Source organism: Cyprinus carpio, chromosome B8 (assembly GCF_018340385.1).
Source record: "Cyprinus carpio isolate SPL01 chromosome B8, ASM1834038v1, whole genome shotgun sequence".
Lineage (NCBI taxonomy): Eukaryota > Metazoa > Chordata > Actinopteri > Cypriniformes > Cyprinidae > Cyprinus > Cyprinus carpio.
The window spans coordinates 22,583,453-22,608,840 of NC_056604.1; the positions used below are offsets into that span (position 1 = coordinate 22,583,453).

Sequence of the window (25,388 nt, forward strand, 5' to 3'; positions counted from 1 at the left end):
GCATTTTTTGAACCAGACTGTAAACGTGTTTATTTTTTTTTTTCTGCTGTAAAGTTGGGCATTTTAACATGGGGCGCTAGGTGGGCGTGGCTTCAGCAACTAGCTCCCGCCTTTTTTTTTTTTTTTTTTTTTTTTTTTTATCAGTGTTGAAACTGTTGTGCTGCTTAACGCGGTGACGCGCTGCCAAGATGAGCTTCAAAAACACTCTTCAGGAGTCTATGGGTGACGTCATGTCATTAGAATGTCCATGTTTTTATACAGTCTATGGTTTTAGCACATGACTTGTCTTGTGTTTGTGTGTGTCATTGGTTCAGTTGCTCCACCTGTGTTACTGTAGTTACTGTGTCCTGAACAACAAATCCTTTGTTTTCCCTTTAAATGTAATCTAACTAGGTGGTTGAATGAAAATATTTGGACTTTATATTCGAAACTCATCTCAAGTTAGCATTAGATAGCAAGTTATCTAGCCGGTTAGCATCAGCTATCAATATTTTTCAAATAGGCTATTCGAATTTAATTCATATTAATTTGTATTTTTAACTGTAAGCTAAAACTGCCTGTACTCTGATTTTGCTGTAAATTTATAAAGCATATTGCTTTGCAAGACTGGGGGAATTTATCCACACCTGTGGAGCACCCCTTGGTACAAATTTAATTGTACCATTGTAAGAATTCTGGATATTTTTTCATACTTCGTTTAGAATTTATGTCACTGTCACTAAAACTATAACTATCCTGGACACATTTAACTTTTGTTTCACAGGGGGAAAAAACAGTCCTTAACCCTCTGGAGTCTAAGGGTATTTTTGGGGCCTGGAGAAGTTTTGTCTTGCCCTGACATTTGTGCTTTTTTCAGTTTATTATAAATATCTAAATGGCTAAAGTCTAATCTCACTGTAATCAGCACAAACTAGGCTATAATAATATGTGAGCAGCATGTATGTACATGATTGTGTTTTTGAGAAAAAAAAATGTTATGCGTGGTTAGTGAAAAACTAAAAATGTTAAATCACTTGAATAAGGCAATAAAACACATACAGAAAATTGGTTCCCAGATATTTTGAGAACTGGAGCTTGTAGCCTAGAATTTTTTTTTTTCTAAATGATGTGAAAATCATCTTGTTTACTCACTTACAGAAAACATATATATTGATTTAAATTTTCTAAGACACTTTTTTGTTGGTAAAAGTCATATGCGAGTAGGCGTCAACTATCATGAATTCACACCTGAGAAGACAAAGGCCTGCATAATGAGCTGCATAATGAGCCATTCAGTCAGCTGTGTCACTGAGAGGGATGAGTTACAAGAAAGAATGTGAGGACAAAATAAATCTATATAATTTTATGTTTGTAGTTTATTTAGAATATATTTAATTATCCCACAACATAATTTAATATTCATTTGTGAGTGCAGTTTAAACAGTTTATTAGGAACAATCAGAGCTGACTTTCAAACTGAATTTTTTGCATCATTACTCCAGTGACACAATCCTTCAGAAATCCTTTTAACAATCTTATTTTCTACAAAAAAACATTTATTGTTATTATTATCATCATCATCATTATTATTATTATTATTATTATTATTAATGTTGAAAAGAGCTGAGAATTTTTTTAGGGGGGATAAATTGAAAGAACAGCAATGATTGTTACATTTGTTACAGTTACATTTATTGGTACATTTATATTATTTACATCAAGCTTTTGAATGGTATAGTAGTGTATATTGTTATTGAAACTTCATAATATTTCACTTGATTATACATTTAGTCAGGAATTATAGTTTGGAAAAAAGTCTTTGGAAAAAAGTCTAACTAGTAAAATGTTTACACGTTATGTGAAAACTAGTACAAGTATATAAATCAATAAAAAGAGACTTACTCATGTTTATGATCTCTGCTGAATAAAGTGCTTCATTCTTTTTTCTGAGGAAATCCAAATCTCAAATCCTCAACCACATCACATCTTTTTGGGGTGAATTATGTCTTATTCCTCTCATCGCGAAGCAAACAGTAAAATAATAAAAACTTGAAGAACAGTCTCGCTGCGTTGTCTTCTGTTGTGTGGGCGTATTCAAAAGCCGCGCGCTTCAGTGAAACATTTGAATCTCAAAAGCGCGCTCGGCGCGGGGGCGTGGTCGCATTACAAGATAATGAAGGGAGACGTGAAAAACGGACATCGCGTTGTTTTCATATGGATTACTTTATCACAGAATATTTGTTTTCAGCAGCACTTGTTTAGTTTAAAAGTAGACATGTCAGGCTTTCTATAGATATCTCTCTCATGTCTCTTCGTTGAGTATTCACTGAGTTACAGTTCATTTTAATGACGCATTTGTATCTGAAGATCAGCGCAGACAAAGGCTGCAGACAGCACTCCTTGTTTGTTATCTTTATTTTATAAGTGCACAAAGTTTTGTTGTTATTATGTCTGTATACAAAAAAAAAAGTAGACCCTTTACAGATTCGATTGATGTATTGCACTTATCTGTACGATCAAAACTGAAAGTGTAATTTAAGTTCTTTTCGGGGTTATCAGGAGAAAATACCCCAAAACGCGTATACGCGTTAATCGACTCCAGAGGGTTAAGGGGAGCATGGTAATGTCTGCTACGTGAGCAAGAGGACACTGAAAAGAAAAAAGGGGGTTAGAAGTAACAGGATGGAAATACTGGGATGTGCGGGCCGGTGATGCAAGTAGAAACAGCTTCATCCAAGAAACACGAAAAACCAGGGTGACATTCAACAAGGACTCCGTAACAATGACAGAACAACCGGGGTATTTATACACAGGGAAATGACAATACTAACGGGGAATTGGCTGAGTGCAATGATTGATGACCAGGGACAGCTGAGTGCAATGAACAGTGATGAGTATCAACACGACTGTGGGAAATGTAGTTCCTGAGGTGGGGTGATGATATGGGGAAGTGAGACCTCTAGCGGACACCCCGGGATACACAAACCAGACACTGTGACACTTGCCCCCCTCTAAGGACCAGCTTCCAGATGCTCCTCAGAACAAAACAAACACAAAACAAAGAGACCAGGAGGGAGGTGGACTGGTGGAGGTAGAACAGGGGGAGGGATGGAGGGCCAGGACCGTGTAGGAAAACAGGGACCGGCAGCGATGGCTCCACCGGCAGCCAAGGTGGATCAGTCAGTTCAGGGGGCCAGGGTGGACCCGAAAGTTCAGGGGACCACGAGGGACCAGGCAGTTCAGGTGGCCACGGAGGATCAGTCCATTCTAGTTGTGCAGACGGCCAGGGAGGAACTCGCCATTTGAGTGGCCAGAACGGAACCTGCCATTCGGGGAGCCAGTGAGGAGCAGGCTGTGGCGATGGCCAGGGAGGAACCCGCCCCTTGAGCGACCAGAGTGGAACCTGCCCTTCTGGAGGCCCTGCGAAGACGTGAAGGTGTTCTGGACGGCCTGTGGAGACGTGAGGCGCCTCGGCTTCGGGCAACGCCTCTGGATCGGCCTCGGTCACGGCATCGGGCAACGCCTCGGGAACGACCTCGGGCTCGGGAACGACCTCGGGATCGGGCACCGCCTCGGCCTCCAGAACGGCATCGGGCACAGCCTCGGGCACCGCTTCGGCATCGGGCACAGCATCGGGTACCGCCTCGGCCTCCGGAACAGCATCGGGCACCACATCGGCATCGGGCACCGCCTCGGCCTCCGGAACAGCATCGGGCACCGCCTCGACCTCCGGAACAGCATCGGGCACCGCCTCGGCATCGGGACCAACATCGGGCACCGCCTTGGCCTCCGGAACAGCATCGGGCACCGCCTCGGCATCGGGCACCACCTCGGCATCGGGAACAGCATCGGGCACCGCCTCGACCTCCGGAACAGCATCGGGCACCGCCTCGACCTCCGGAACAGCCTCGGTCACCGCCTCGGCATCGGGCACAGCCTCGACCTCTGGAACGGCCTCGGGCACCGCCTCGGCATCGGGCACAGCATCGGGCACAGCCTCGGCATCGGGCACAGCCTCGGCCTCCGGAACAGCATCGGGCACTGCCTCGGCATCGGGCACAGCCTCGGCATCGGGCACAGCCTCGGCATCGGGCACAGCCTCGGCCTCCGGAACAGCATCGGGCACCGCCTCGACCTCCGGAACAGCATCGGGCACCGCCTCGACCTCCGGAACAGCATCGGGCACCGCCTCGGCATCGGGACCAACATCGGGCACCTCCGGAACAGCATCGGGCACCGCCTCGGCTTCAGACAAAGCCTCGGGCACCGCCTCGGCATCGGGAACGACCTCGGGATCGGGCACCGCCTCGGCCTCCAGAACGGCATCGGGCACAGCCTCGGGCACCGCTTCGGCATCGGGCACAGCATCGGGCACCGCCTCGGCCTCCGGAACAGCATCGGGTACCACATCGGCATCGGGCACCGCCTCGGCCTCCGGAACAGCATCGGGCACCGCCTCGGCATCGGGACCAACATCGGGCACCGCCTTGGCCTCCGGAACAGCATCGGGCACCGCCTCGGCATCGGACACCACCTCGGCATCGGGAACAGCATCGGGCACCGCCTCGACCTCCGGAACAGCATCGGGAACCGCCTCGACCTCCGGAACAGCATCGATCACTGCCTCGGCATCGGGCACTGCCTCGACCTCTGGAACAGCATCGGCATCAGCATCGGGCACCGCCTCGACCTCCGGAACAGCATCGGGCACCGCCTCGGCATCGGGACCAACATCGGGCACCGCCTTGGCCTCCGGAAACAGCATCGGGCACCGCCTCGGCATCGGGCACCACCTCGGCATCGGGAACAGCATCGGGCACCGCCTCGACCTCCGGAACAGCATCGGGCACCGCCTCGACCTCCGGAACAGCATCGGACACCGCCTCGACCTCCGGAACAGCATCGGGCACCGCCTCGACCTCCGGAACAGCCTCGGTCACTGCCTCGGCATCGGGCACAGCCTCGACCTCTGGAACGGCCTCGGGCACCGCCTCGGCATCGGGCACCACCTCGGCATCGGGAACAGCATCGGGCACCGCCTCGACCTCCGGAACAGCATCGGGCACCGCCTCGACCTCCGGAACAGCCTCGGTCACTGCCTCGGCATCGGGCACAGCCTCGACCTCTGGAACGGCCTCGGGCACCGCCTCGGCATCGGGCACAGCATCGGCATCGGGCACAGCCTCGGCCTCCGGAACAGCATCGGGCACTGCCTCGGAATCGGGCACAGCCTCGGGCCTCCGGAACAGCATCGGGCACCGCCTCGACCTCCGGAACAGCATCGGGCACCGCCTCGGCATCGGGACCAACATCGGGCACCGCCTCGGCATCGGGCACCGCCTCGACCTCTGGAACGGCCTCGGGCACCGCCTCGGCATCGGGCACAGCATCGGGCACAGCCTCGGCATCGGGCACAGCCTCGGCCTCCGGAACAGCATCGGGCACTGCCTCGGCATCGGGCACAGCCTCGGCCTCCGGAACAGCATCGGGCACCGCCTCGACCTCCGGAACAGCATCGGGCACCGCCTCGGCATCGGGACCAACATCGGGCACCGCCTCGACCTCCGGAACAGCATCGGGCACCGTCTCGGCTTCGGACAAAGCCTCGGGCACCGCCTCGGCATCGGGAACGACCTCGGGATCGGGCACCGCCTCGGCCTCCAGAACGGCATCGGGCACGGCATCGGGCACAGCATCGGGCACCGCCTCGGCCTCCGGAGCAGCATCGGGCACCGCCTCTGCATCGGAAAAAAAAGCATCGGGTACCGCCTCGGCCTCCGGAACAGCATCGGGCACCACATCGGCATCGGGCACCGCCTCGGCCTCCGGAAAAGCATCGGGCACCGCCTCGACCTCCGGAACGGCTTCGGGCACCGCCTCGGCATCGGGCACCGCCTCGGCATCGGGCACAGCCTCGGCCTCCGGAACAGCATCGGGCACTGCCTCGGAATCGGGCACAGCCTCGGCCTCCGGAACAGCATCGGGCACCGCCTCGACCTCCGGAACAGCATCGGGCACCGCCTCGGCATCGGGACCAACATCGGGCACCGCCTCGGCATCGGGCACCGCCTCGACCTCTGGAACGGCCTCGGGCACCGCCTCGGCATCGGGCACAGCATCGGGCACAGCCTCGGCATCGGGCACAGCCTCGGCCTCCGGAACAGCATCGGGCACTGCCTCGGCATCGGGCACAGCCTCGGCCTCCGGAACAGCATCGGGCACCGCCTCGACCTCCGGAACAGCATCGGGCACCGCCTCGGCATCGGGACCAACATCGGGCACCGCCTCGACCTCCGGAACAGCATCGGGCACCGTCTCGGCTTCGGACAAAGCCTCGGGCACCGCCTCGGCATCGGGAACGACCTCGGGATCGGGCACCGCCTCGGCCTCCAGAACGGCATCGGGCACGGCATCGGGCACAGCATCGGGCACCGCCTCGGCCTCCGGAGCAGCATCGGGCACCGCCTCTGCATCGGGAAAAGCATCGGGTACCGCCTCGGCCTCCGGAACAGCATCGGGCACCACATCGGCATCGGGCACGGCCTCGGCCTCCGGAACAGCATCGGGCACCGTCTCGACCTCCGGAACAGCATCGGGCACCGCCTCGGCATCGGGACCAACATCGGGCACCGCCTTGGCCTCCGGAACAGCATCGGGCACCGCCTCGGCATCGGGCACCACCTCGGCATCGGGAACAGCATCGGGCACCGCCTCGACCTCCGGAACAGCATCGGGCACCGCCTCGACCTCCGGAACAGCCTCGGTCACTGCCTCGGCATCGGGCACAGCCTCGACCTCCGGAACGGCCTCGGGCACCGCCTCGGCATCGGGCACAGCCTCGACCTCCGGAACGGCCTCGGGCACCGCCTCGGCATCGGGCACAGCATCGGGCACAGCATCGGGCACCGCCTCGGCATCGGGCACAGCCTCGGCCTCCGGAACAGCATCGGGCACTGCCTCGGCATCGGGCACCGCCTCGACCTCCGGAACAGCATCGGGCACCACATCGGCAACCGCCTCGACCTCCGGAACAGCATCGGGCACCGCCTCGGCATCGGGACCAACATCAGGCACCGCCTCGGCATCGGGCACTGCCTCGGCCTCCGGAACAGCATCGGGCACCGCCTCGGCATCGGGACCAACATCGGGCACCGCCTCGGCCTCCGGAACAGCATCGGGCACCGCCTCGGCATCGGGACCAACATCGGGCACCGCCTCGGCATCGGACAAAGCCTCGGGCACCGCCTCGGCATCGGGCACCGCCTCGGCATCGGACAAAGCCTCGGCCTCCGGAACAGCATCGGGCACCACCTCGGCATCGGGAACAGCTTCGGGCACCGCCTCTGCATCGGGCACCGCATCGGGCACCGCCTCTGGGATGGCAGCGGCCTGCTCGGGAACGACCTCCTGGATGGCGGCGGCCTGCTCGGGAACATCCTCCTGGACGGCGGCGGCCTGCTTGGGAACGTCCTCTGGGCTTTGAGGAACGGTAGACGCCTGTCTCCTCCTCCTTCGCCCTCTATGATGGCGAGTCGGTGGCACCTTGACGGAAGACTCAGGCGTTGAGTCAGCCATCTTGTCTGCCAACACAGGAGTAGATTCGGCCATCTTGTGCTGTGGCGCTGGGCTGGCGGCCATCTTGTGCTGTGGCGCTGGGCTGGCGGCCATCTTGTGCTGTGGCGCTGGGCTGGCGGCCATCTTGTGCTGTGGCGCTGGGCTGGCGGCCATCTTGTGCGGTGGCGCTGGGCTGGCGGCCATCTTGTGCGGTGGCGCTGGGCTGGCGGCCATCTTGTGCGGTGGCGCTGGGCTGGCGGCCCTCTTCTCTGGAGACACAGGTGTGGTCGAAGTATCCCACTGAGCACGATGGTGCAGGTACTTGGTGAACCCCCAAAAGTCTAGGATCTCCAGCCCCTTCATCTCCCACCGAGGCAAAGGGTCATCCAGGCAATCATTAAACAAACCCTTTAGTGCCTCATCGTTATACCCCAGCCCTACCGCCATAGTCCAAAACGCTTGAGCCAGATCACCCACCTCACGCCCCCTTTGACGAAGGGTGGTTAAGTTCCGGAGTCTACCCCTCCGCTCCTCCATGGTGACTGGGGAACGGATACGAAATCCCACACCGCTGGATCTGAGCATGAAGGAGTCCTTCTGTCACGACCCGCACACAAAAAGGTAGATCCAAATGCAGTGTTTAATGGGTTATCCAGAAATCATAAATCTAGCCAGGCAACGGTCAAAATCCAGGTAATCAGTCCAGAAACAAGAAACATAAACAACATTCAAGAAACACGAAAAACCAGGGTGACATACAACAAGGACTCCGTAACAATGACAGTACAACCGGGGTATTTATACACAGGGAAATGACAATACTAACGGGGAATTGGCTGAGTGCAATGATTGATGACCAGGGACAGCTGAGTGCAATGAACAGTGATGAGTATCAACACAACTGTGGGAAATGTAGTTCCTGAGGTGGGGTGATGATATGGGGAAGTGAGACCTCTAGCGGACACCCCGGGATACACAAACCAGACACTGTGACAGTTGTAGTATGGACTGTGGAAATAGAGGCTTTTGAAAACGATGAAGCATGTTTAGTCTTGTAACAAATTGTACCAGTAGACATGTTTATAGCAGTAACGTTAATTTGCAGTTATGTGCTATCCACTTTCACACTGTTTCTAAAGATATTTACTTTGTACTCTTTTCATATTACAGTCCTAAAAAGACATCAGAAAATTTACTCACAATTGCTGTCCTGCGGAAAACACGAAGGCAGTTGCATTTTAGATCAATTCTGAGTGAGCGTGCCTGTAAATGGTGAAATATTTCCATAAATAAATTGATCCTGCCAGAAGAATTGCATTAAACTTATGTCTGTATCATCTCAGTGAGGTTTATACATGCACAGTAAGGCAAATGTAATGCCTTCAGACATTTCAGTGTGGATGACGACTCTGAAAATTATTAAATTGCAACACATGGTCTGCGCTGCTAGTGGAGGCAGCCTTAAACTGTGCTGCGGCCGGTAAAGCGGTCGGTGAAAGGCTGAGCCACGGCAGGAAGCGAGTGAGGCTTTGCTGCAGTGAGATCTGGGGCGCGGCCCAGGCTCATTGAATGCCTGCTGCTGCCGCGATCCAGCGCTCGAGGAGAGCCGGGTCTTTGAGCGGGACAATGGTGGTGTCGAGCGAGGCGAGCGAGGGGCTTTGCACGGTCTATTGGCCACAGCGTGTGACTGGTCGAGAAGAGCAGCTGTCGCGATAACGCCCGGTGCTCGGCGGCCGTGTTTGGCGGGGTAAGAGTTATCATGGGGCCAGCAAATGTGGCAGATCTGAAAAGATCTGACAGAAAAACTCAACTAAATAGCAGCGCTAATAAGTGGGGGGCATGGTGGCTTTGGTAATCTGCACTCCAGTCAATCTACTCCACAGCCAATCACGGGCCCCCTCCTTGCTCAGGTCTCGTTGCACTCTCCTTGCACGCCCCGTGGCTTCAGCCCTGCCTAGCGTAGTGGTTGATAAGTCCTTGGGCGATTGTGGAAGTAGTGGAATTTTCAGTGATCCTTCACATCAGGTAAGCCGTTACGTGAGGTTTGACAGCATTCAATGACAATGGTATGTTTGTATATAAGATTATGGTCAGAAAAACTGTGTTCACATATTTCATTATGAGACATTATAAGATCAATGTAGCCATGTATATGAGTAGGTCATTTTACAAGCTGCACTAAATCAAAAGCTTCTATTAGGCTAATGAAGTCTTTTGAAAACAGTTTGAAGTGCAGCATATGAGAACATTAATGTTCCCCAATAATTAAAAATCTATCAAAATGGGGACTTTTCGTAACTCTATCTATCTCTTAGCAGTCTAAAAAATGTTGGGCATCATTTTTTTATATTTATCATAAGAAATGTATATTTTATATAGTATGTTATATGTAATCACATTTTATGTATTACCATCTTTTTTTAAAAGAAGAGAATGGTGTGTTTTATAAGTTCGATGAACTTGAATACTTTTTTAAAATGAATGAATTGCTTTAGTAGCATGATAGTAATATGATGTCATATATAATTATTTATTTCCATTTTCTTTAACCCCCGGAGTCAGAGTGGGTTTTGGGGCCCTGTAGATATTTTGGCATGCCCTGACATTTGTGTTTTTTTTCAGTATCTTAAAACGTATTAATGGCTAAAGTCTAAATATACTGTATTCAGCAAAACGGGGCTACAAAAATATGTGAACAGCATGAATGTAAATGTCTGTGATTTTGAGAAAGCAGCGTTTATGCGTGGTTAGTGAAAACCTAAAATTAAAATGTGTTTAAAATGTATTTTATAAGCTCAATAAACATAAATAAATGTTGAATACATTATTAAAGTGTATGATAAATGATTTGCTTTGGTTTAGTAAAATGTTTGTTACTATGTGTTTTATAAATTCAATAAACTTAAATGGTGAATGCTTGTTTAAAATGAATGTTTTTCTTTAGTAGCATGATAGTAACATACTGTCATATATAATTATATATTTTATTTATTTATTTTTATTTTATTTTATTTAGAGTAGTGTATTTTTTTTTTGATATGTTTATGTATATGTGTGCTTGTTTATATGATTTATCAGAATACAAATTTGTATAGTGGCATGGATATTACACTGATATAACAAGGTAAATGTGGTTTATGATAAAACTTCTTGAGTAGTCATAATTCAGATCACTTAAAAACAAAATTTAATTAAAAATGTAAGAGCTTGCAGAATTTTATTTTGTGGTGGTAGGTGTACAGTAAAAAAATAATTATACAACTTTTGAAAAAGATCAATTAAACTACATGATCTTTAGAATGTTTACTGCGATGGTAGGTTTAGGGGATGATACTGTATAAAAATCATTAATATAATGTAAATATGAATATTGTAATGTGGGTTTTGTCATGTTCATGTTTTCATGTCTTTTATTTTGTTATTGTTTGATTGCTGTTTGTGTCCCTTGCCCTCTTGTCTTCATGCTATTGGTTCCTCTTGTTCATTGTGTCATATTCTGATTGGTTTATTGTCTTGTCATGTGATTATCAGTTCTGTTTACCAATTGGTTGTTTTAGTCATGTGCCTTGTTTGTTCATGTCATGTGTTCATCATTGTCTGTTAGAAGTAGCAATGTTTTTGCCATTGTTCCCTGTCGTGTATTAATGTTGTAACCTGCTGTCGTGAGTCCAGTCAAGTCTGTTTCATGCCAAGTCTATTCAAGCCTCGTCAAGTCTGTTCAAGTCAAGTCAAGTCAAGTCAAGTCTAGTCAAGTCTGTTCATGTTTGTTCAAGTCTGTTCAAGTCATCTCTTTGTGTTATTGTTTGGATGTTTGGATTATCACCTTGTAAATAAACTGCACTTGGGTACTCACTACTCTCGCCTAAAAGGTTCTAAATATAATGTAGAAAATGTTTTGTGACAATTAATGTTAATTGAATTGAATTGTGCCTTTGGAAAGTCTGTATAAAACATGTCAATGACATGTCTGGACATGTCGGGGCCCCCAGTAGCCCATATCGTTCGGCCTGTTAAAAATTATATATTTTTTCCTGATCCTGGTAAACTGTACAACATTTTTATATTTTTAGTGATGACTAAAACTACTGTAAATGTTTTGTTTTATATTGTGTGTGATGGATAATTTATTTATTTTTATTTAAAAGAAGAAGATAAGACTTGGGGACGACTGAATGTGTACACGTGCGTGTGTGTGTGAGAGAGAGAGAGAGAGAGCCCTTGTTCCTATAGTCTGGTATAGTCTGAGCGTGTGTGCGCATGTGTGCGAGAGAGAGAGAGTAAAGTTTTCCAAAAGTAAAACATGTAAAAACTCAGGGATCTCCTCTCAGTCTGCCTGTCTGCTGTTCTGCTCCCTCTCCCACCTCTCATTTCACAGAGGAGGTGAAACTCTCTGCACTCTGAATTCAGCTTAATGAGCTGAAATGAATGCATATCACACCTTTTTATCAATTTGCACGGGCTACCAGTAGCTGCTCGCATAAAATTCAAGGCATTAATGTTTGCCTACAAAACTACCACTGGCTCTGCACCCCTTTACCTAAATTCATTACTTCAGACTTACATGCCTCTAGAAGCTTGTGTTCTGCAAGTGAACATCACTTTATTGTGCCATCCCAAAGAGGTACAAAATCACTTTCACTGACTTTTTCATTAACTGTTCCTTCCTGGTGGAATGACCTGCCCAACTCAATCCCAGCAGCTGAGTCCTTAGCCACCTTCAAGAAACGACTAAAAACACATCTGTATCATCTTTTATTTGACCCTCTAACCCTACCACTTTCTATTCTATTTTAATTCTACATTATCTATTTATCTTCTTTTTTTATTTAAAAAAACACTAGCTTTCTAATTTTTTCTATTCTATCTACTTGTTTTTCTTTGTGTGTGTGTGTGTGTGTGTGTGTGTGTGTGTGTGTGTTAGTATGTTGGTGTTTTTATTAATTTATAAATTTGGTGGTTTATTAACGATTTTTCTAAACTAGTGTTTAAGAATTTTTTAGAGCAATTTAGTTTTTTTGGTTTTTATAACGGAGTAAATGTAGCAAGGTATTTTTATATATATATATATATATAATATATATATATATATATATATATATATATATATATATATATATATATATATATATATATATATATATATATATAAACTTTAAATTTATACACAAACTAGGTTGAGCAAATTTAAAAAAGTATATATATATATATATATATATATATATATATATATATATATATATATATATATATATATATATATATATATATATACTTTTAAAAATGTAAAGTGTATATATACAGTACAGGTCAAAAGTTTGGAAACATTACTATTTTTAATGTTTTTGAAAGAAGTTTCTTCTGCTCATCAAGCCTGCATTTATTTGATCAAAAATACAGAAAAAAATGTGATATTGTGATATATTATTAAAATTTAAAATAATTGGTTTTTAAATTTATTATACTTTAAATTATCATTTATTTCTGTGATGCAAAGCTGAATTTTTAGGATCATTATCACATGATCCTTTAGAAATCATTCTAATATGATGATTCATTATCAAAGTTGGAAACAGTTCTGCTGCTTAATATTTTTTCAGAACATGTGATACTTTTTTTAGGATACGTTGATGAATAAAAAGTAAAAAAAAAAAAAAAAAAAGAAGAAGCTTTTTTTAAAATATAAATATTTTGTAATAACAATATACACTACTGGTCAGTAATTTGGGGTCAGTAATTTTTTTTTCTTTCCTTTTTTTTAAATAAATCAATAGTTTTATTCAGCAAGGATGTGTTAAATTGATAAAAAGTGATAGTAAAGAAAATATATTATAAGAATATATATTATTAGAATTTTTTTATTTTTATTTTGAATAAATGCAGTTCTTTTTAACCTTTTATTCATCAAATATATTAGACAGCAGAACTGTTTCCAACACTCATAATAAATCAGAATATTAGAATGATTTCTAAATGATCATGTGATAGACTGGATGTTACATGTGACACTGAAGGCTGGAGTAATGATGCTGAAAATTCAGCTTTGCATCACAGGAATAAATTGTTTTTTTTAAAGTATATTCAAATAGAAAACTATTATTTTAAGTTGTAATAATATTTCACAATATTACTGTTTTGTCTGTATTTTTGATCAAATAAATGCAGGCTTGATGAGCAGAAAGAGACTTTTTTTCAAAAACATTAAAAATAGTAATGTTTCCAAACTTTTGACCTGTACTGTATATATATATATATATATATATATATATATATATATATATATATATATATATAATAAAAAATACCTTGCTACATTTACTGCGTTAGGCTAACCGAGACTTGTCATTTGCACTTACATATTGTTGCTCTGTTGTTGCTAAAGGTGTCTGCTAAATGATTAAATGTAAATTAAATTGGGAAATACATACAGGGTTGTGTAATGCACAGCACATTTTAGTAAGTCAATTATGTCTTAGCTTTGTTACACAAACCAGGATTTCTAGTGACATAGCTACAAATAATAGAGCACATGCTGCACAGTTCAGATATCATTTCTTAGAAGTCTGAGTTAGGATGTGGCATTGGTGGTTAAATGTGACACTTGTGGGGTCACGAATCTAGATTAATGTCAGTTATGTAAAACATTTAAATTTATGCACAAACTAGGTTAAGCAAATTTAAAAATGTAAAGTACAACAATAGTGTTGTGGCCTTTTCCCTAGTCTGTTTGGAATCTATGAATTTCATCATTGGTTTCCAGGGAGAACATTAACAGTAACACTCTAAAATGATGAAATCATCACATTCGCCTCAACAGACGCTGCATATATTCACCTCATACAGTGATCACAGGTTATTTTTTTAATTATCTCTAAACTGGAAAACTTTTATCCTAAATCAACTGTAAAGCCCTGCTGAGAGTTCAGAAGGTTACAGCTTTTTTCACAAGAGTTTGATTTGTAGATTAAAAAAATGTAAAATTGCTATGTAAGAGGAGACCTTCGTGGTTTAATGCTCTATTTAATAACTGATTAACATATACTTTGTGAGTTTAACATGGAAATGGACATATATATCATGTTTGAAAATGGTGGTTTAAGCAAATTTAAATGTGTTTTAAGAAAATTAAGTTGAAAATATGAGACTGACTGCTCTCAAACTGCTAGCCACTATACATTTCGGCTTCATGACCAGCAGTCCATCTTTAACCATGCTTCTCAGTAGCATTTACACTTTCCTTTTGTGCTTTACTAATTGTTTCTTTTTCAAAGTTTCTTGTTCATCATCTGAATTCAGATTAGAGGGAGATTACTTATTGGGTGGCCTTTTTGCTTTACATGAAATTGACCGTGTGACACCTGTTTTCACCCCGGAGACCACTGAATGTGTCTGGTAAGCAAAGGATCTTTTACCACTTTAGTGTTATTAGTACAGAGTATTTTAAATAAAATCTGCTTTTCACTGATTCTAATCAGCTTTTCACAGTTCTAAACTGAATATTCTGTTACATGCTATTAACTTCCTCACTGATGTTTTTAAGGCACAGTACCTCAAAATCTGGATATCAAATGTTGCAAGTAATGAGGTTTGCTGTTGAGGAGATTAATAATTCCACAACCCTTTTGCCCAATGTTTCTCTGGGCTATGAAATTTTTGACCATTGTTCTGACACAAGGAATTTCCATGCAGTCTTAAGTTTCATCTCAAAGAATGGCTCAATGAAACCTAAAGAAAAACTCAACAACTATCAGCCTAAAGTGATTGCTTTAACAGGACCATATGGAAGCTTAAGAACTATAACTGTTGCACCACTGATCACAATGGACCTTATACCAATGGTAAATTTGGGGTCTTTTTATACAGTATACACAACAAAATACTAACACACTACCTTTTGTTCCTACCTTTTGTTCAGGACTAAAAAGTTACTATATATATATATATATATATATATATATATATATATATATATATTCATTTTCATTATTGTCCTTCAGAAGATACGTGTTTCCCAAAAGACAAAATAAGTTACAATTTCCCTGCACTTTAAATTCAAAACGTTTTCACCCCCTGGCTCTTAATGCATTGTTTTTCCTTCTGGAGCATCAGTGAGCATTTGAACCTTCAGTAATAGTTGCATATGAGTCCCTCAGTTGTCCTCAGTGTGAAAAGATGGATCTCAAAATCATACAGTCATTGTTGGAAAGGGTTCAAATACACAGAAATGCTGAAAAACCAAAGAAATTGTGGGATCTGAAGGATTTTTCTGAAGGAGAGCTGGCAGTAACTTTTCAGGACAAACAAGTGACTCATGAACAACTATCAGTAAAAAAAATAAAAAAATAACAGCTGTGAATCATTTAGGTAACAACACAGTAATAAGAATCAAGCATATTTAAACTTTTGAACGGGGTCATTTTTATAAATTCAACAATTATTTTATCTTGTGGACTATATGTAAACGTCTTTTATGTGAATTATCTTATTCAGGTCAATACTATATAAAAAAATAACATGCATTTTGTATGTTCCCTCTTATTGGTCAAATAATTAACAACATTTTAACATTTTGCAAATTCTGCAAGGTGTGTGTGGGTGTAACCTTTTGACCTTAACTGTATATATAAGTGTTTTCTTCTCTTTCAAAGGTGAATTATGGAGCTTCTAGCTATGTGTTCAGCGATAAACTTCAGTATCCTTCTTATGTAAGAACAATTTCTAGCAACAAAGACCTGATAGAGATGATTATTCACATCATACGTTGGTATGGATGGAATTGGGTTGCCTTTCTTGGTAGCCAACATGATTTGGATGGACTAAATCTGTTTAACAAATATATAAGAAATACTGGCATTTGTTTGGCTTATCAAGAGGGTCTGAGCCTAAATGCAAACTATAGTCAAACGCTTAAAAAGATTGATGAGCTCAACATCAATGTCATTGTAATTTTTGCTTTGCCACAATATGCAACCAAAATGATCAAAGCAGCCATAGCAAACAACATCCAAGACAAAGTATGGATTGCAAGTCAACATTGGGCTATGAATAAACAGCTTCCAACTGAGCCAGGAATTGGGAAAATTGGCACAATCATTGGCATTACGGAGAAACTGTTGTCATTTAATGAATTTGTCTATAAAGCCAGAGGAACAACTGATGTTGGCCATAATGATAGAGCTGAGAGTGAAGTCCAGGGGAAAAATAAGACATGTAATCAAGTTTGTGATTACTGCTCATTGTTGACTGCAGAGGAGATTATAAATGAAAATCCCACACTCTCCTTTTCCATCTATGCTGCTATATATACCATAGCTCATGCATTACATAAAGTTCTGCAGTGCGACATGAATGAATGCCACAAAAATACAGTGGTCAAGCCATACATGGTAAGTGAAATAATGTAAATGCATGACAAGTTTAATAACTATTTTATTCACATTTTTTAAATAAAGTTTCAATTAATTAAATAATGAATAATATTGTATTTTAATGAAATAGTATATTATACCTTATTGTATTATTGCTTATATTATTTAATTATTGTGCAACAATTTAATAAGAGAGTAAAATTAAAGTAATATAAATTGTATTAATATTATATTAATATAACTTAAATATAATATAACACAGATAATATAGTTTTTTTTTTCTTTTACACACCTCACAACAGCTTCTGGGAGAAATAAAGAAGTTGGATTTTCTACTCAATGGCCGCCACATTGAATACGATGACCATTTTGATCCAACGATCAGTTTTGCAGTTGTGCTCTGGCGCACTGATGTGAATCCTCCACGGTTTGTGATGGTGGGCTCATATGAGAAACATCCAGAAATTACTTTCACCATAGACAACTCTCTCCTTCTCTGGCATAACAATGGTTCTGTAAGTTTTTAATGTTGAGCCTTTATCTAAACATTTAGCTTTGTAGATTACAGTTTTATCAGTTTTACACATTTTGCCAAATGAATGTCAACTTTAATTTGGTCCTCTGGTGCGCACTTTGCTTAAGTTTTATTGACTAATCCATGCAGTAGAAATCAATTTACTTCCATATGGATAAAGATTATTAGGCTTTATTTTAATTGTCTGTTAAAAATAGGGTAGGCGTTGTCTGTGCTAGAAGTACTGAAGGGGTCTAATACGGAGCAGGCCCAGCTGTAGTACCGGCGATTCAGAGGCCATGAGGCCAACCATCTTTTGAAAAGTCTTGAGAGGGCGAGAGGCTCCGATTTTGAAAGACGGCACAAGCTGTTGTATGGCCAGTGTACGTTCTGGTGTGACAAGTTCGGCGTCCATCCCTAGCTTGGCATCGCTGGGATCGGCAGACGGCAAAGGGGCAGGGTCAGTAGTAGAGCCAGGGACGTGCACAGGGGGGTTGCTCAGGTTGCCCGGGCAACTGCCCATATGCCCTTCTCGACTCACGTTGCCCTTCCGAGGTGGAAAAAAAATAAATTAAAAAAATCATACAATGGATGCAGATTTTCACGTAGGCCTAGATAAAAAATAAATAAATAAAAAAAAAAAAATCGCAAAGCCTCACTCACTTCCATATTCGGGCACCCGTCCGAAAGTGAAAGTCGGTAGGGGAAGGGCAAACACTCTTTACGTGGCTGCAGCGCTGCACGCGACCGGCACCTGAGCTGAGCCTGCATGAGCGGCCCTAGAAGGAGATTGTCGCGGTTGTCGGGTGAGACGACTCAACGTTGTCGGAAAAGTAATAGTAAGGTTATAATCGTTAACGAAAACGAACGAAAAAATGAAAACTAGTTGAAAAAAATTGTGTTAACTGAAATAAAAATAAAAACGAGGCATTACAAAAGAACGATAACTAACCAAAACTGTAATGTGTGTTTGGCAAAACTATCTAAAATAAAATAAAATTATAGATTAAATGTCCTTAGTTTTCGTCTTTGTCAATGTCTTGTCATAGAGCAAACGTTCAGCTGCATTTCATTTCCCTGCGTCTCTCACTCACGCGTCTCTCTCACATAACGTTACTCGCGCGCGCACAGCCCTCCCCTCCGTGCACACCGCGTCTCCATGAGAACGAGTGTTGGAAGCAAGTTCGCGAAAGGTTGGTATCTCGTGAAATCATTACACAATCACACATTAAAAAGTGGTATAAAAATATTTTTAATTCTGAATATAATTTTGTCAGTGTGTTAATGTCGACCCGAGAAGCGATTGCTACTTTAGAAAGTTAACTAGACGCAAGTTTGAGGTAAAATGCACTTGGGTTGTCGATGTCAAAACACTATTTAAGCTGTGATTCAAGTAAGGAATAATTGACGACGGGCGGTTGAATTATTAGAAAAATAATGCACACCTGAGGTGGTGATTCGGTCACGACTCGAAGCGGAGTCAATTATTCCGCTTATACCACGGTTACCACACCTCAAGACATCTATCAGATGATATATTTAAAGGGATTCGTTCGGTTTTTTTGTACTTAATCGCTATTGTGGGTAGGACTATTTCTTCCGCATCTCATCCAACGCTTCTTTTGCTGGTTTCACAATGTCATTTTAAAGCTGGTAATGGAGGCTTGAGCCGTTGATAGTATTATGATGCAGTTATTAATGAAGTTATTAGAAAGAGAGCGAGAGAGAGAGAGAGACACACACACACACACACACACACAGAGAGAGAGAGAGAGAGAGCTTGTGTGAATTAGACTGCAGCAGCGTCTCTAAACAGCGCTGTTATTACCTCGCTAGTGAGAAATGTCATGTGTACTTTTGGAAAATCGTCTGTCATGTTGTTGTTTTTTGTTAGTCCTGTTATTTCCGTTATTACAGTTTTACTATGCGAAGTGATATGGAACTGTAATGCGGTCAAGGGAGCTGCCTGGAACTACGTTCGCCATGCTTTTCCCAGAAAATAATGTCACGCCTCAGAACGTTCGTCAGCCAATCAGATTCAGCATTAAGCATTCAACGGCCCCGTAGTATAAATATTAAATAATGTTATGTCATTTTTTTTACTCTTACACTGAATGTTTGCTCCTTCATTCCAGATGAGTAGGCTATTGTATAGGGTACAATTTAGTATAGGGTGTGGAAAATTGTACAGCTGTGGAATTTGTATAGGGTGTGAATTCTGTATAGAAAATTATTGCTTGACTAAAGTAAAGCCCTCTCTCTCTTTCTCACCCATGCACACTCACTCATGCACACACCCACGGCACACACACACACTAAAAAAATTATGCTGTATTTAAAGTTTTTTTTTTATTTGTTATTTGTCATGTTCTTTTCTCAGATTAAGCTCCCTGACAATCTGACTGAAATGTCTTGTTGTGGCTCAAAAATGGGTTGAACACATGCGGTTCATGTATGTCTTCTTTAGTCTGTTGGCTCTTTAGGTTTTTTTACTGGCACACGTCACTTACACATTTTGCACTTACTGCGGAGTGTTGAGACTGTTTACATATGTGTGCCCATATGTACATTTTATGTACTGATTTTATTTTTGAATTAATATTTTCTAAAATTGTATGATGTTTTTGTTGAGTTATTATTACTATTATTACTTAATACTTTTTCTGACCTTTTTGAATCTTGCCCCTGACAAATAACCCAAATTACAAAAAAAAGACTAAAACTAACACTAAAAAGTCATGTTTTTCTATGTTATTATTAGTAGTAGTTAAGGTGATTGAGTGCTGTATTTTAGTGTTTTACTTTGTGTATATATATTTTAATAAAGACCCTGTTATTCTCAGTCCTTCATATAGCCCGTGAGTTTTTTTTTTTTGGAGGGGGGGGGGGGGGGGGGGTTGGGGGGTGAGTGCCCTTTTTTAGGTTGGAGCAACTGCCCCTCAAAATTCCTGTGCACGTCCCTGAGTAGAGCCTGACATCTCCTCCACATCAGACGCTATTAGAGACATGCTGTCATCTAATATCTCATCCTCCATTACACCAAACAAGACCATGTCGTTCGCATCCGCCGAGGGATGCTTGTCTGAGTGTTCATAGAGGACTGAGTCTTCCTGGTGAGGGCGAGGAATGCGGGACCTGCGCCAGCATGAGCTCGCTCATAGCCGAGCACTTGGTCCCCTTTCCCGCTGTTTTTTCCTCACAGGTCCCTGGGAAGAAGAAAACGGGAGGGCGCGAGGGGCGGAGTCGCTCTCTGAAAAGAAAGTGATCCGAGCACGCAGAGAGGCGAGAGTCATGTTCACGCAGTGTGAACACTCCATCTTGGTCAGAGCGGCTTCTGCATGGGGCTTGCACAGGAAACGTACTCTGAGTGGCCATCATCAGTGTGCAGTGCAATCCTGTACGAGCCGCAAATGACGGCGTGGCAATGACAGCGTGGCAATGATGGCGAGCCTAAAATTTTTTTTGCTTTTTTAGGCTCGCCGGATGGCGGCAGGGGATGAGCTGGTGTCTGCGCCGAATGCTGAAGGCAACTCGTAGAACTGGCGGTAACAGCAGAGAGGTGCAAAGGAAAAGGCAGCTTCTGTCCACAGTGAGGCGCGTCAACGGCGAGCGCTTCAAGTCCCGTAGATCAGAAAAGGCAAGATCATTGTCACTGAAGAAGAACTGATCTGAGATCCTATGGCGAAATGGCTGCTTATGTAGCCAGATTGCCCCACTCATTCTGGTGGGTTCTGGCAGGTTTCGTCGCCATAGGCTTGTGCAGCTCCGCTGCCGAGCCATTGGTTTGTCTTTTACTTAATGCACAAATCGATGGCCGTGCAGTTACACTGTGTGATTGTAAAGGCTTCAGTCCTCTGAGAAAAAGGAGTTTTTCCCCATAGCATCTAGTGACACAGTACGAGTGAAGTATCGAAAGGGAGCGATAAGGTACAGGTTAAGGTACAACTTAAGAATGACATAGCGTTAAGTTGGTTTCAGGAAACACAGCCCATAACATTTGGGGTGACTGGTAAAATTTTTTTGCATTTTGGAGGATATTTTTGTACAAACTACATTTTTATTATTTTTCTTTCTGCAACACTTTTTCCTAAACAAATTTTGTATCTTAAGATAATTCATATAAATTCAAGTCAAAGTCAATAAATTCAAGACTCTCGAGAAGACAAATAAAATAATATTCAATTTTGTGCAGATCGCACTTTTATTTGTTAGCCTATTTCTCTTTCTTTCAGTAGCGGAAATTTAAAAGATTCTGGAAACAAGATCTACATTTAGCAGGAATGGTCGGGTCAGGAAGAAAATTATTCTAAGCGGACAGCGAGTGAACAAAGAGCGGGTGGGTGCGGAATATAACCTTGCAGGACTAAGAAAATAGTCCCACGCAGACCTCTAGTCTGTGCCACTGGTGTGTTCAAGTCCTCCTGGGGAAGTTTGTTTATAAAAGTTAGCAAGTCATAATTACAATATTAGGTCATCAATTTGGTCAAGTAAAGTCGCCTTCATTTATATAGTGCTTTATACAATACAGATTGTGTCAAAGCAGCTTAGTGTTAAACAGGAAAAATGTGTGCTGATAATGCAAAAGGACAAAAGAAAACTTAAAGTTAGTTCATCGTTGATTCACTGATTTCATTATTCAACCAGCTCAGTTCTCTTCAAATAGTGTCTGTGCAATTAAGCTGCCAATATTGCCGGAAATTGTATCCCCAACTAAGCAAGCCAAAATGCGACAGTGGCAAGGAACCAATACTCCACTGGTGACAGAAATGGAGAAAATAAACCTTGGGAGAAACCAGGCTCAGTCAGGGGGCCAGTTCTCCTCTGGCCAGACAAAACCAGCATGGTGTGATTTAAATCCAGGCTGCAACACAAGTCATTATTGTGCAGAGGGCTCGTCAAGTTCTTGTGGTCTTATTTGGTTAGAACAAGATGCTGATTTACATTTTCTACAAAAAAATAAAATAAAATTACAAGATTATATCTACAAAAAAAAAAAAAAAAAAAGTAAAATAAAAAAAAAAAAAAATAAAAAGAATATTCAGTTTCCTACTCATAATTACGACTTCATGCTGGTTTTCATGTGCGATCAACTCTTTCTTAAGTGACTTGAATGTACCATTCTAGTGTTACATTGTGGAACTAAAAAAAAAAGCATAGGCCTATTTTCAGACAATCTTTGCAAACACCCCTTTCACACATCATGCCTTTCCAAACACAAAAACAATCATAAATACAACTCAAAAAATACTTATTTTACACCATTGTCTGTCTCTGTGTACTTTGCCAAATCTTCAATTTTGCTTGTAAGACAACTTTAATTATTGATTGCTGTCAGGATAATCAGGATTTCAACCAGTATAACAAAAATGTTTCCTGAAAACAATTGCCTGACGAAACTTTTAACTGTTTTGAAAGTGAGAGCTAAGAAATTTATGTGTGTTTAAATTTGTATTGCATTCAGGCTTCAGGTTGCGTTAATTTGAAGATAGTTTGTTTAGTTTGAGAACACTGATCTTAGTTTTGAGAAATGTTTAAAATCAATTGAGATGAAGATTAACTTTAATGACACATTTTCTCATTCCTTTCTCAGGTTCCTTTCTCAAACTGCTCTGTTGAGTGTGAGGCGGGATATTCAAGGAAACCTGAAGGTTTTCATAGTTGCTGCTTTTCATGTGAAAAATGCCCACCTAACACCTATGTTGATTTTTCTCGTAAGTACATTAGGCAGCAGACAATGAGACCTTGGAATTTAAAGAGATAGTCCACCCAAAAATTGATATTTTGTTGTCATTTACTTTCCCTCATGTGATTCCAAATCCACATACATTTCTGCAGAACACAAAAGAAGATATTTTGAAGAATGTTAGTAACCAAACAGTTTTGGTTCCCTTTCAGTCGGTCACTCTCGACATCACGATGGTGACTGACAAATTGGAACCGCGCTTCGAGAGACCAGTCTACTTCAAGTGTAACTAAAAGAGCCAATGTACATTGGCATGCAGTTATTGCATCCAGCTGAGCAGTGTCGTGGAGCTGGGCGTAGGCAGGCTGCCCTGCCTGTCCAGGCCCCCGCCAAACCTGGCAGCAAATGGAAGAGCAAGCGGCCCTGAGACAGGTGACCCAGAGATGGAGGGATCTACTCTTCGGGAGATGGTGAACGCTGGGGATGGGGAACACTTTCTGTGTGACTGGTGTCTGAAAAATATATCTAAAAATGACAATAACATTGTCATTTATCTAAAAATGACAATATCGTTTAGCTCTGATACCTCCAGTTTCACACGGCTCACGTGTGTGTGGTGAAGAGCAGGCACGTTCAAGCTCTCGATGGAGTTGGATGCACTCTGCATTCGTTGCTTATTTTTCGTTTCACAAGGAGGCGGCTTGTGCTCATTGTGATGCATTCGTGGGACTACAGAGGGGGATGTGAGTATTTCACAATTTACCCGAGTTTGTAGATATCGTTTGCATGAGTGTGTTCGCCTCTCACGGGAATAGTGATGCATTCGCGGCAACAGTTTTCATTCGCCTTTTGATTTCTGAGGTAATCTAGCGGTTGGGAAGAGCGTGTTTAGCTCCCACAGTAGCTGAATGCATGCTGCGCATTGCATTGCGGTGAGAACATGGAAAGGACCTGACGGGAAATTTCTCCCTATCAGTAATTTATTTTTGTTTGTAAGAAATGTATAGTGTGGATCCGTCTGCAGTTATTAGACAGATGGTTTATATCATGTCCTTCTCAGATAACCACATTATACTGCACTCTAGTCACAGAATACTAGTTATGCCAAGATCGAGGGGATGCGTGAGAATGGTAATGAGAAGATACCACCTGTTGAAGAGATGCTGGGCTGCTATCTCTCCATGGGGAGACATCTTCTTTTAAGGCAGCAGGAGGTCAGGCTGCAGTCTTGTTGCATGCCATGGTGGTGCTTCAAGCTTTTCAGGCTGATCTGTTGAAAGACCTGAATAAAGGCAGGGTATATCCCCTGATGAGGTGGCTGAGTTGCATCGCACCACGGATCTTGCTCTCCATGCTGCCACTGCCATTGACAGATCCAAAAGAATGGCAGCCATGGTGGTTAGGGAGAGACCTCTGTGGAGACACTGGTGTTTATCGGGTTGAAAGAGAAGGACTTTCTTCTTGATGCGCCAGTTTCCCCTTCTGAGCTTTTCGGCACTTTCATTGAGACAGTGGTCGTGAGGTTTAAGGAGACCAAGACATGCTCGGCTGCCTTTACATCCTTCATTACACGAAGGTCGAGGCTTCAGACTTCACCTCCAACCTATGTCATGAGCCTGAGTCATGCGCGGGAGCCATGGTTGGTGAGTATGATCCATTTTTATCTACTCTACTACTAATCCAGGCTTCGGACTTCACCTCCAGCTTATATCAGGAGGCTGTGTCATGAGCGGGAGCCATGGTTCTTACCCTACTACTAGTTCTTATGCATTTGATGCTAAACCTTTATCTGCAGCGCTACTCGGACCTGTTCTGTTTTTCTCCTGCTGTTGACCGATTACAGTGTTGGTTCACTCATCGGTTCTGGTTCCAGGCTGGTGATAGCCCTCATCTTCGGCTTGGACACACAACTTCTGAGGAAGTCTCCCAGCATCACGTCTCCTAGTAAAATGCGCCAACTTCAGGACCTATGGGTCCTTCTTGTGGACTAGTACTCTTCTGAGTACATGCTTCGTGACATGCTCCCTATCCTCTGGCCAGGTGCGAACTACTCATTTCTCACCCTGTGTGGTCTCCCGAGATTTGAATCGTTCCTTAACCTTCATGCACGTTCTCTGAGCTAGAGTTCCTCTAGCTGACGCGTTAAGGAGCTCAATGCTCCACAGATGGTCGGGCCCGTGGGTCATCATTGTCACGCTGCCCTTATGGTTGAACCAGTAATCACCCCTCTGTGGAGTGGGCTGGATTACATTGCGTTCCCTGAGGTAAGAGGGATTTGTGTTTCTGTTGAAAC

General features: G+C 43.5%; 1 protein-coding gene across 1 annotated transcript; it reads left to right on the forward strand.

Annotated features, from left to right (window-relative positions):
* The first annotated feature begins 14,601 nt into the window (after positions 1-14,601).
* Positions 14,602-23,173, forward strand: LOC109056017 (taste receptor type 1 member 1-like). Its single transcript, XM_042730147.1, has 5 exons — positions 14,602-14,922; positions 15,071-15,368; positions 16,179-16,916; positions 17,201-17,413; positions 23,003-23,173. The coding sequence occupies exons 1-5, from the start codon at positions 14,669-14,671 to the stop codon at positions 23,171-23,173; spliced, it is 1,674 nt and encodes a 557-aa protein (XP_042586081.1). The 5' UTR covers positions 14,602-14,668.
* The last annotated feature ends 2,215 nt before the right edge of the window (positions 23,174-25,388 follow it).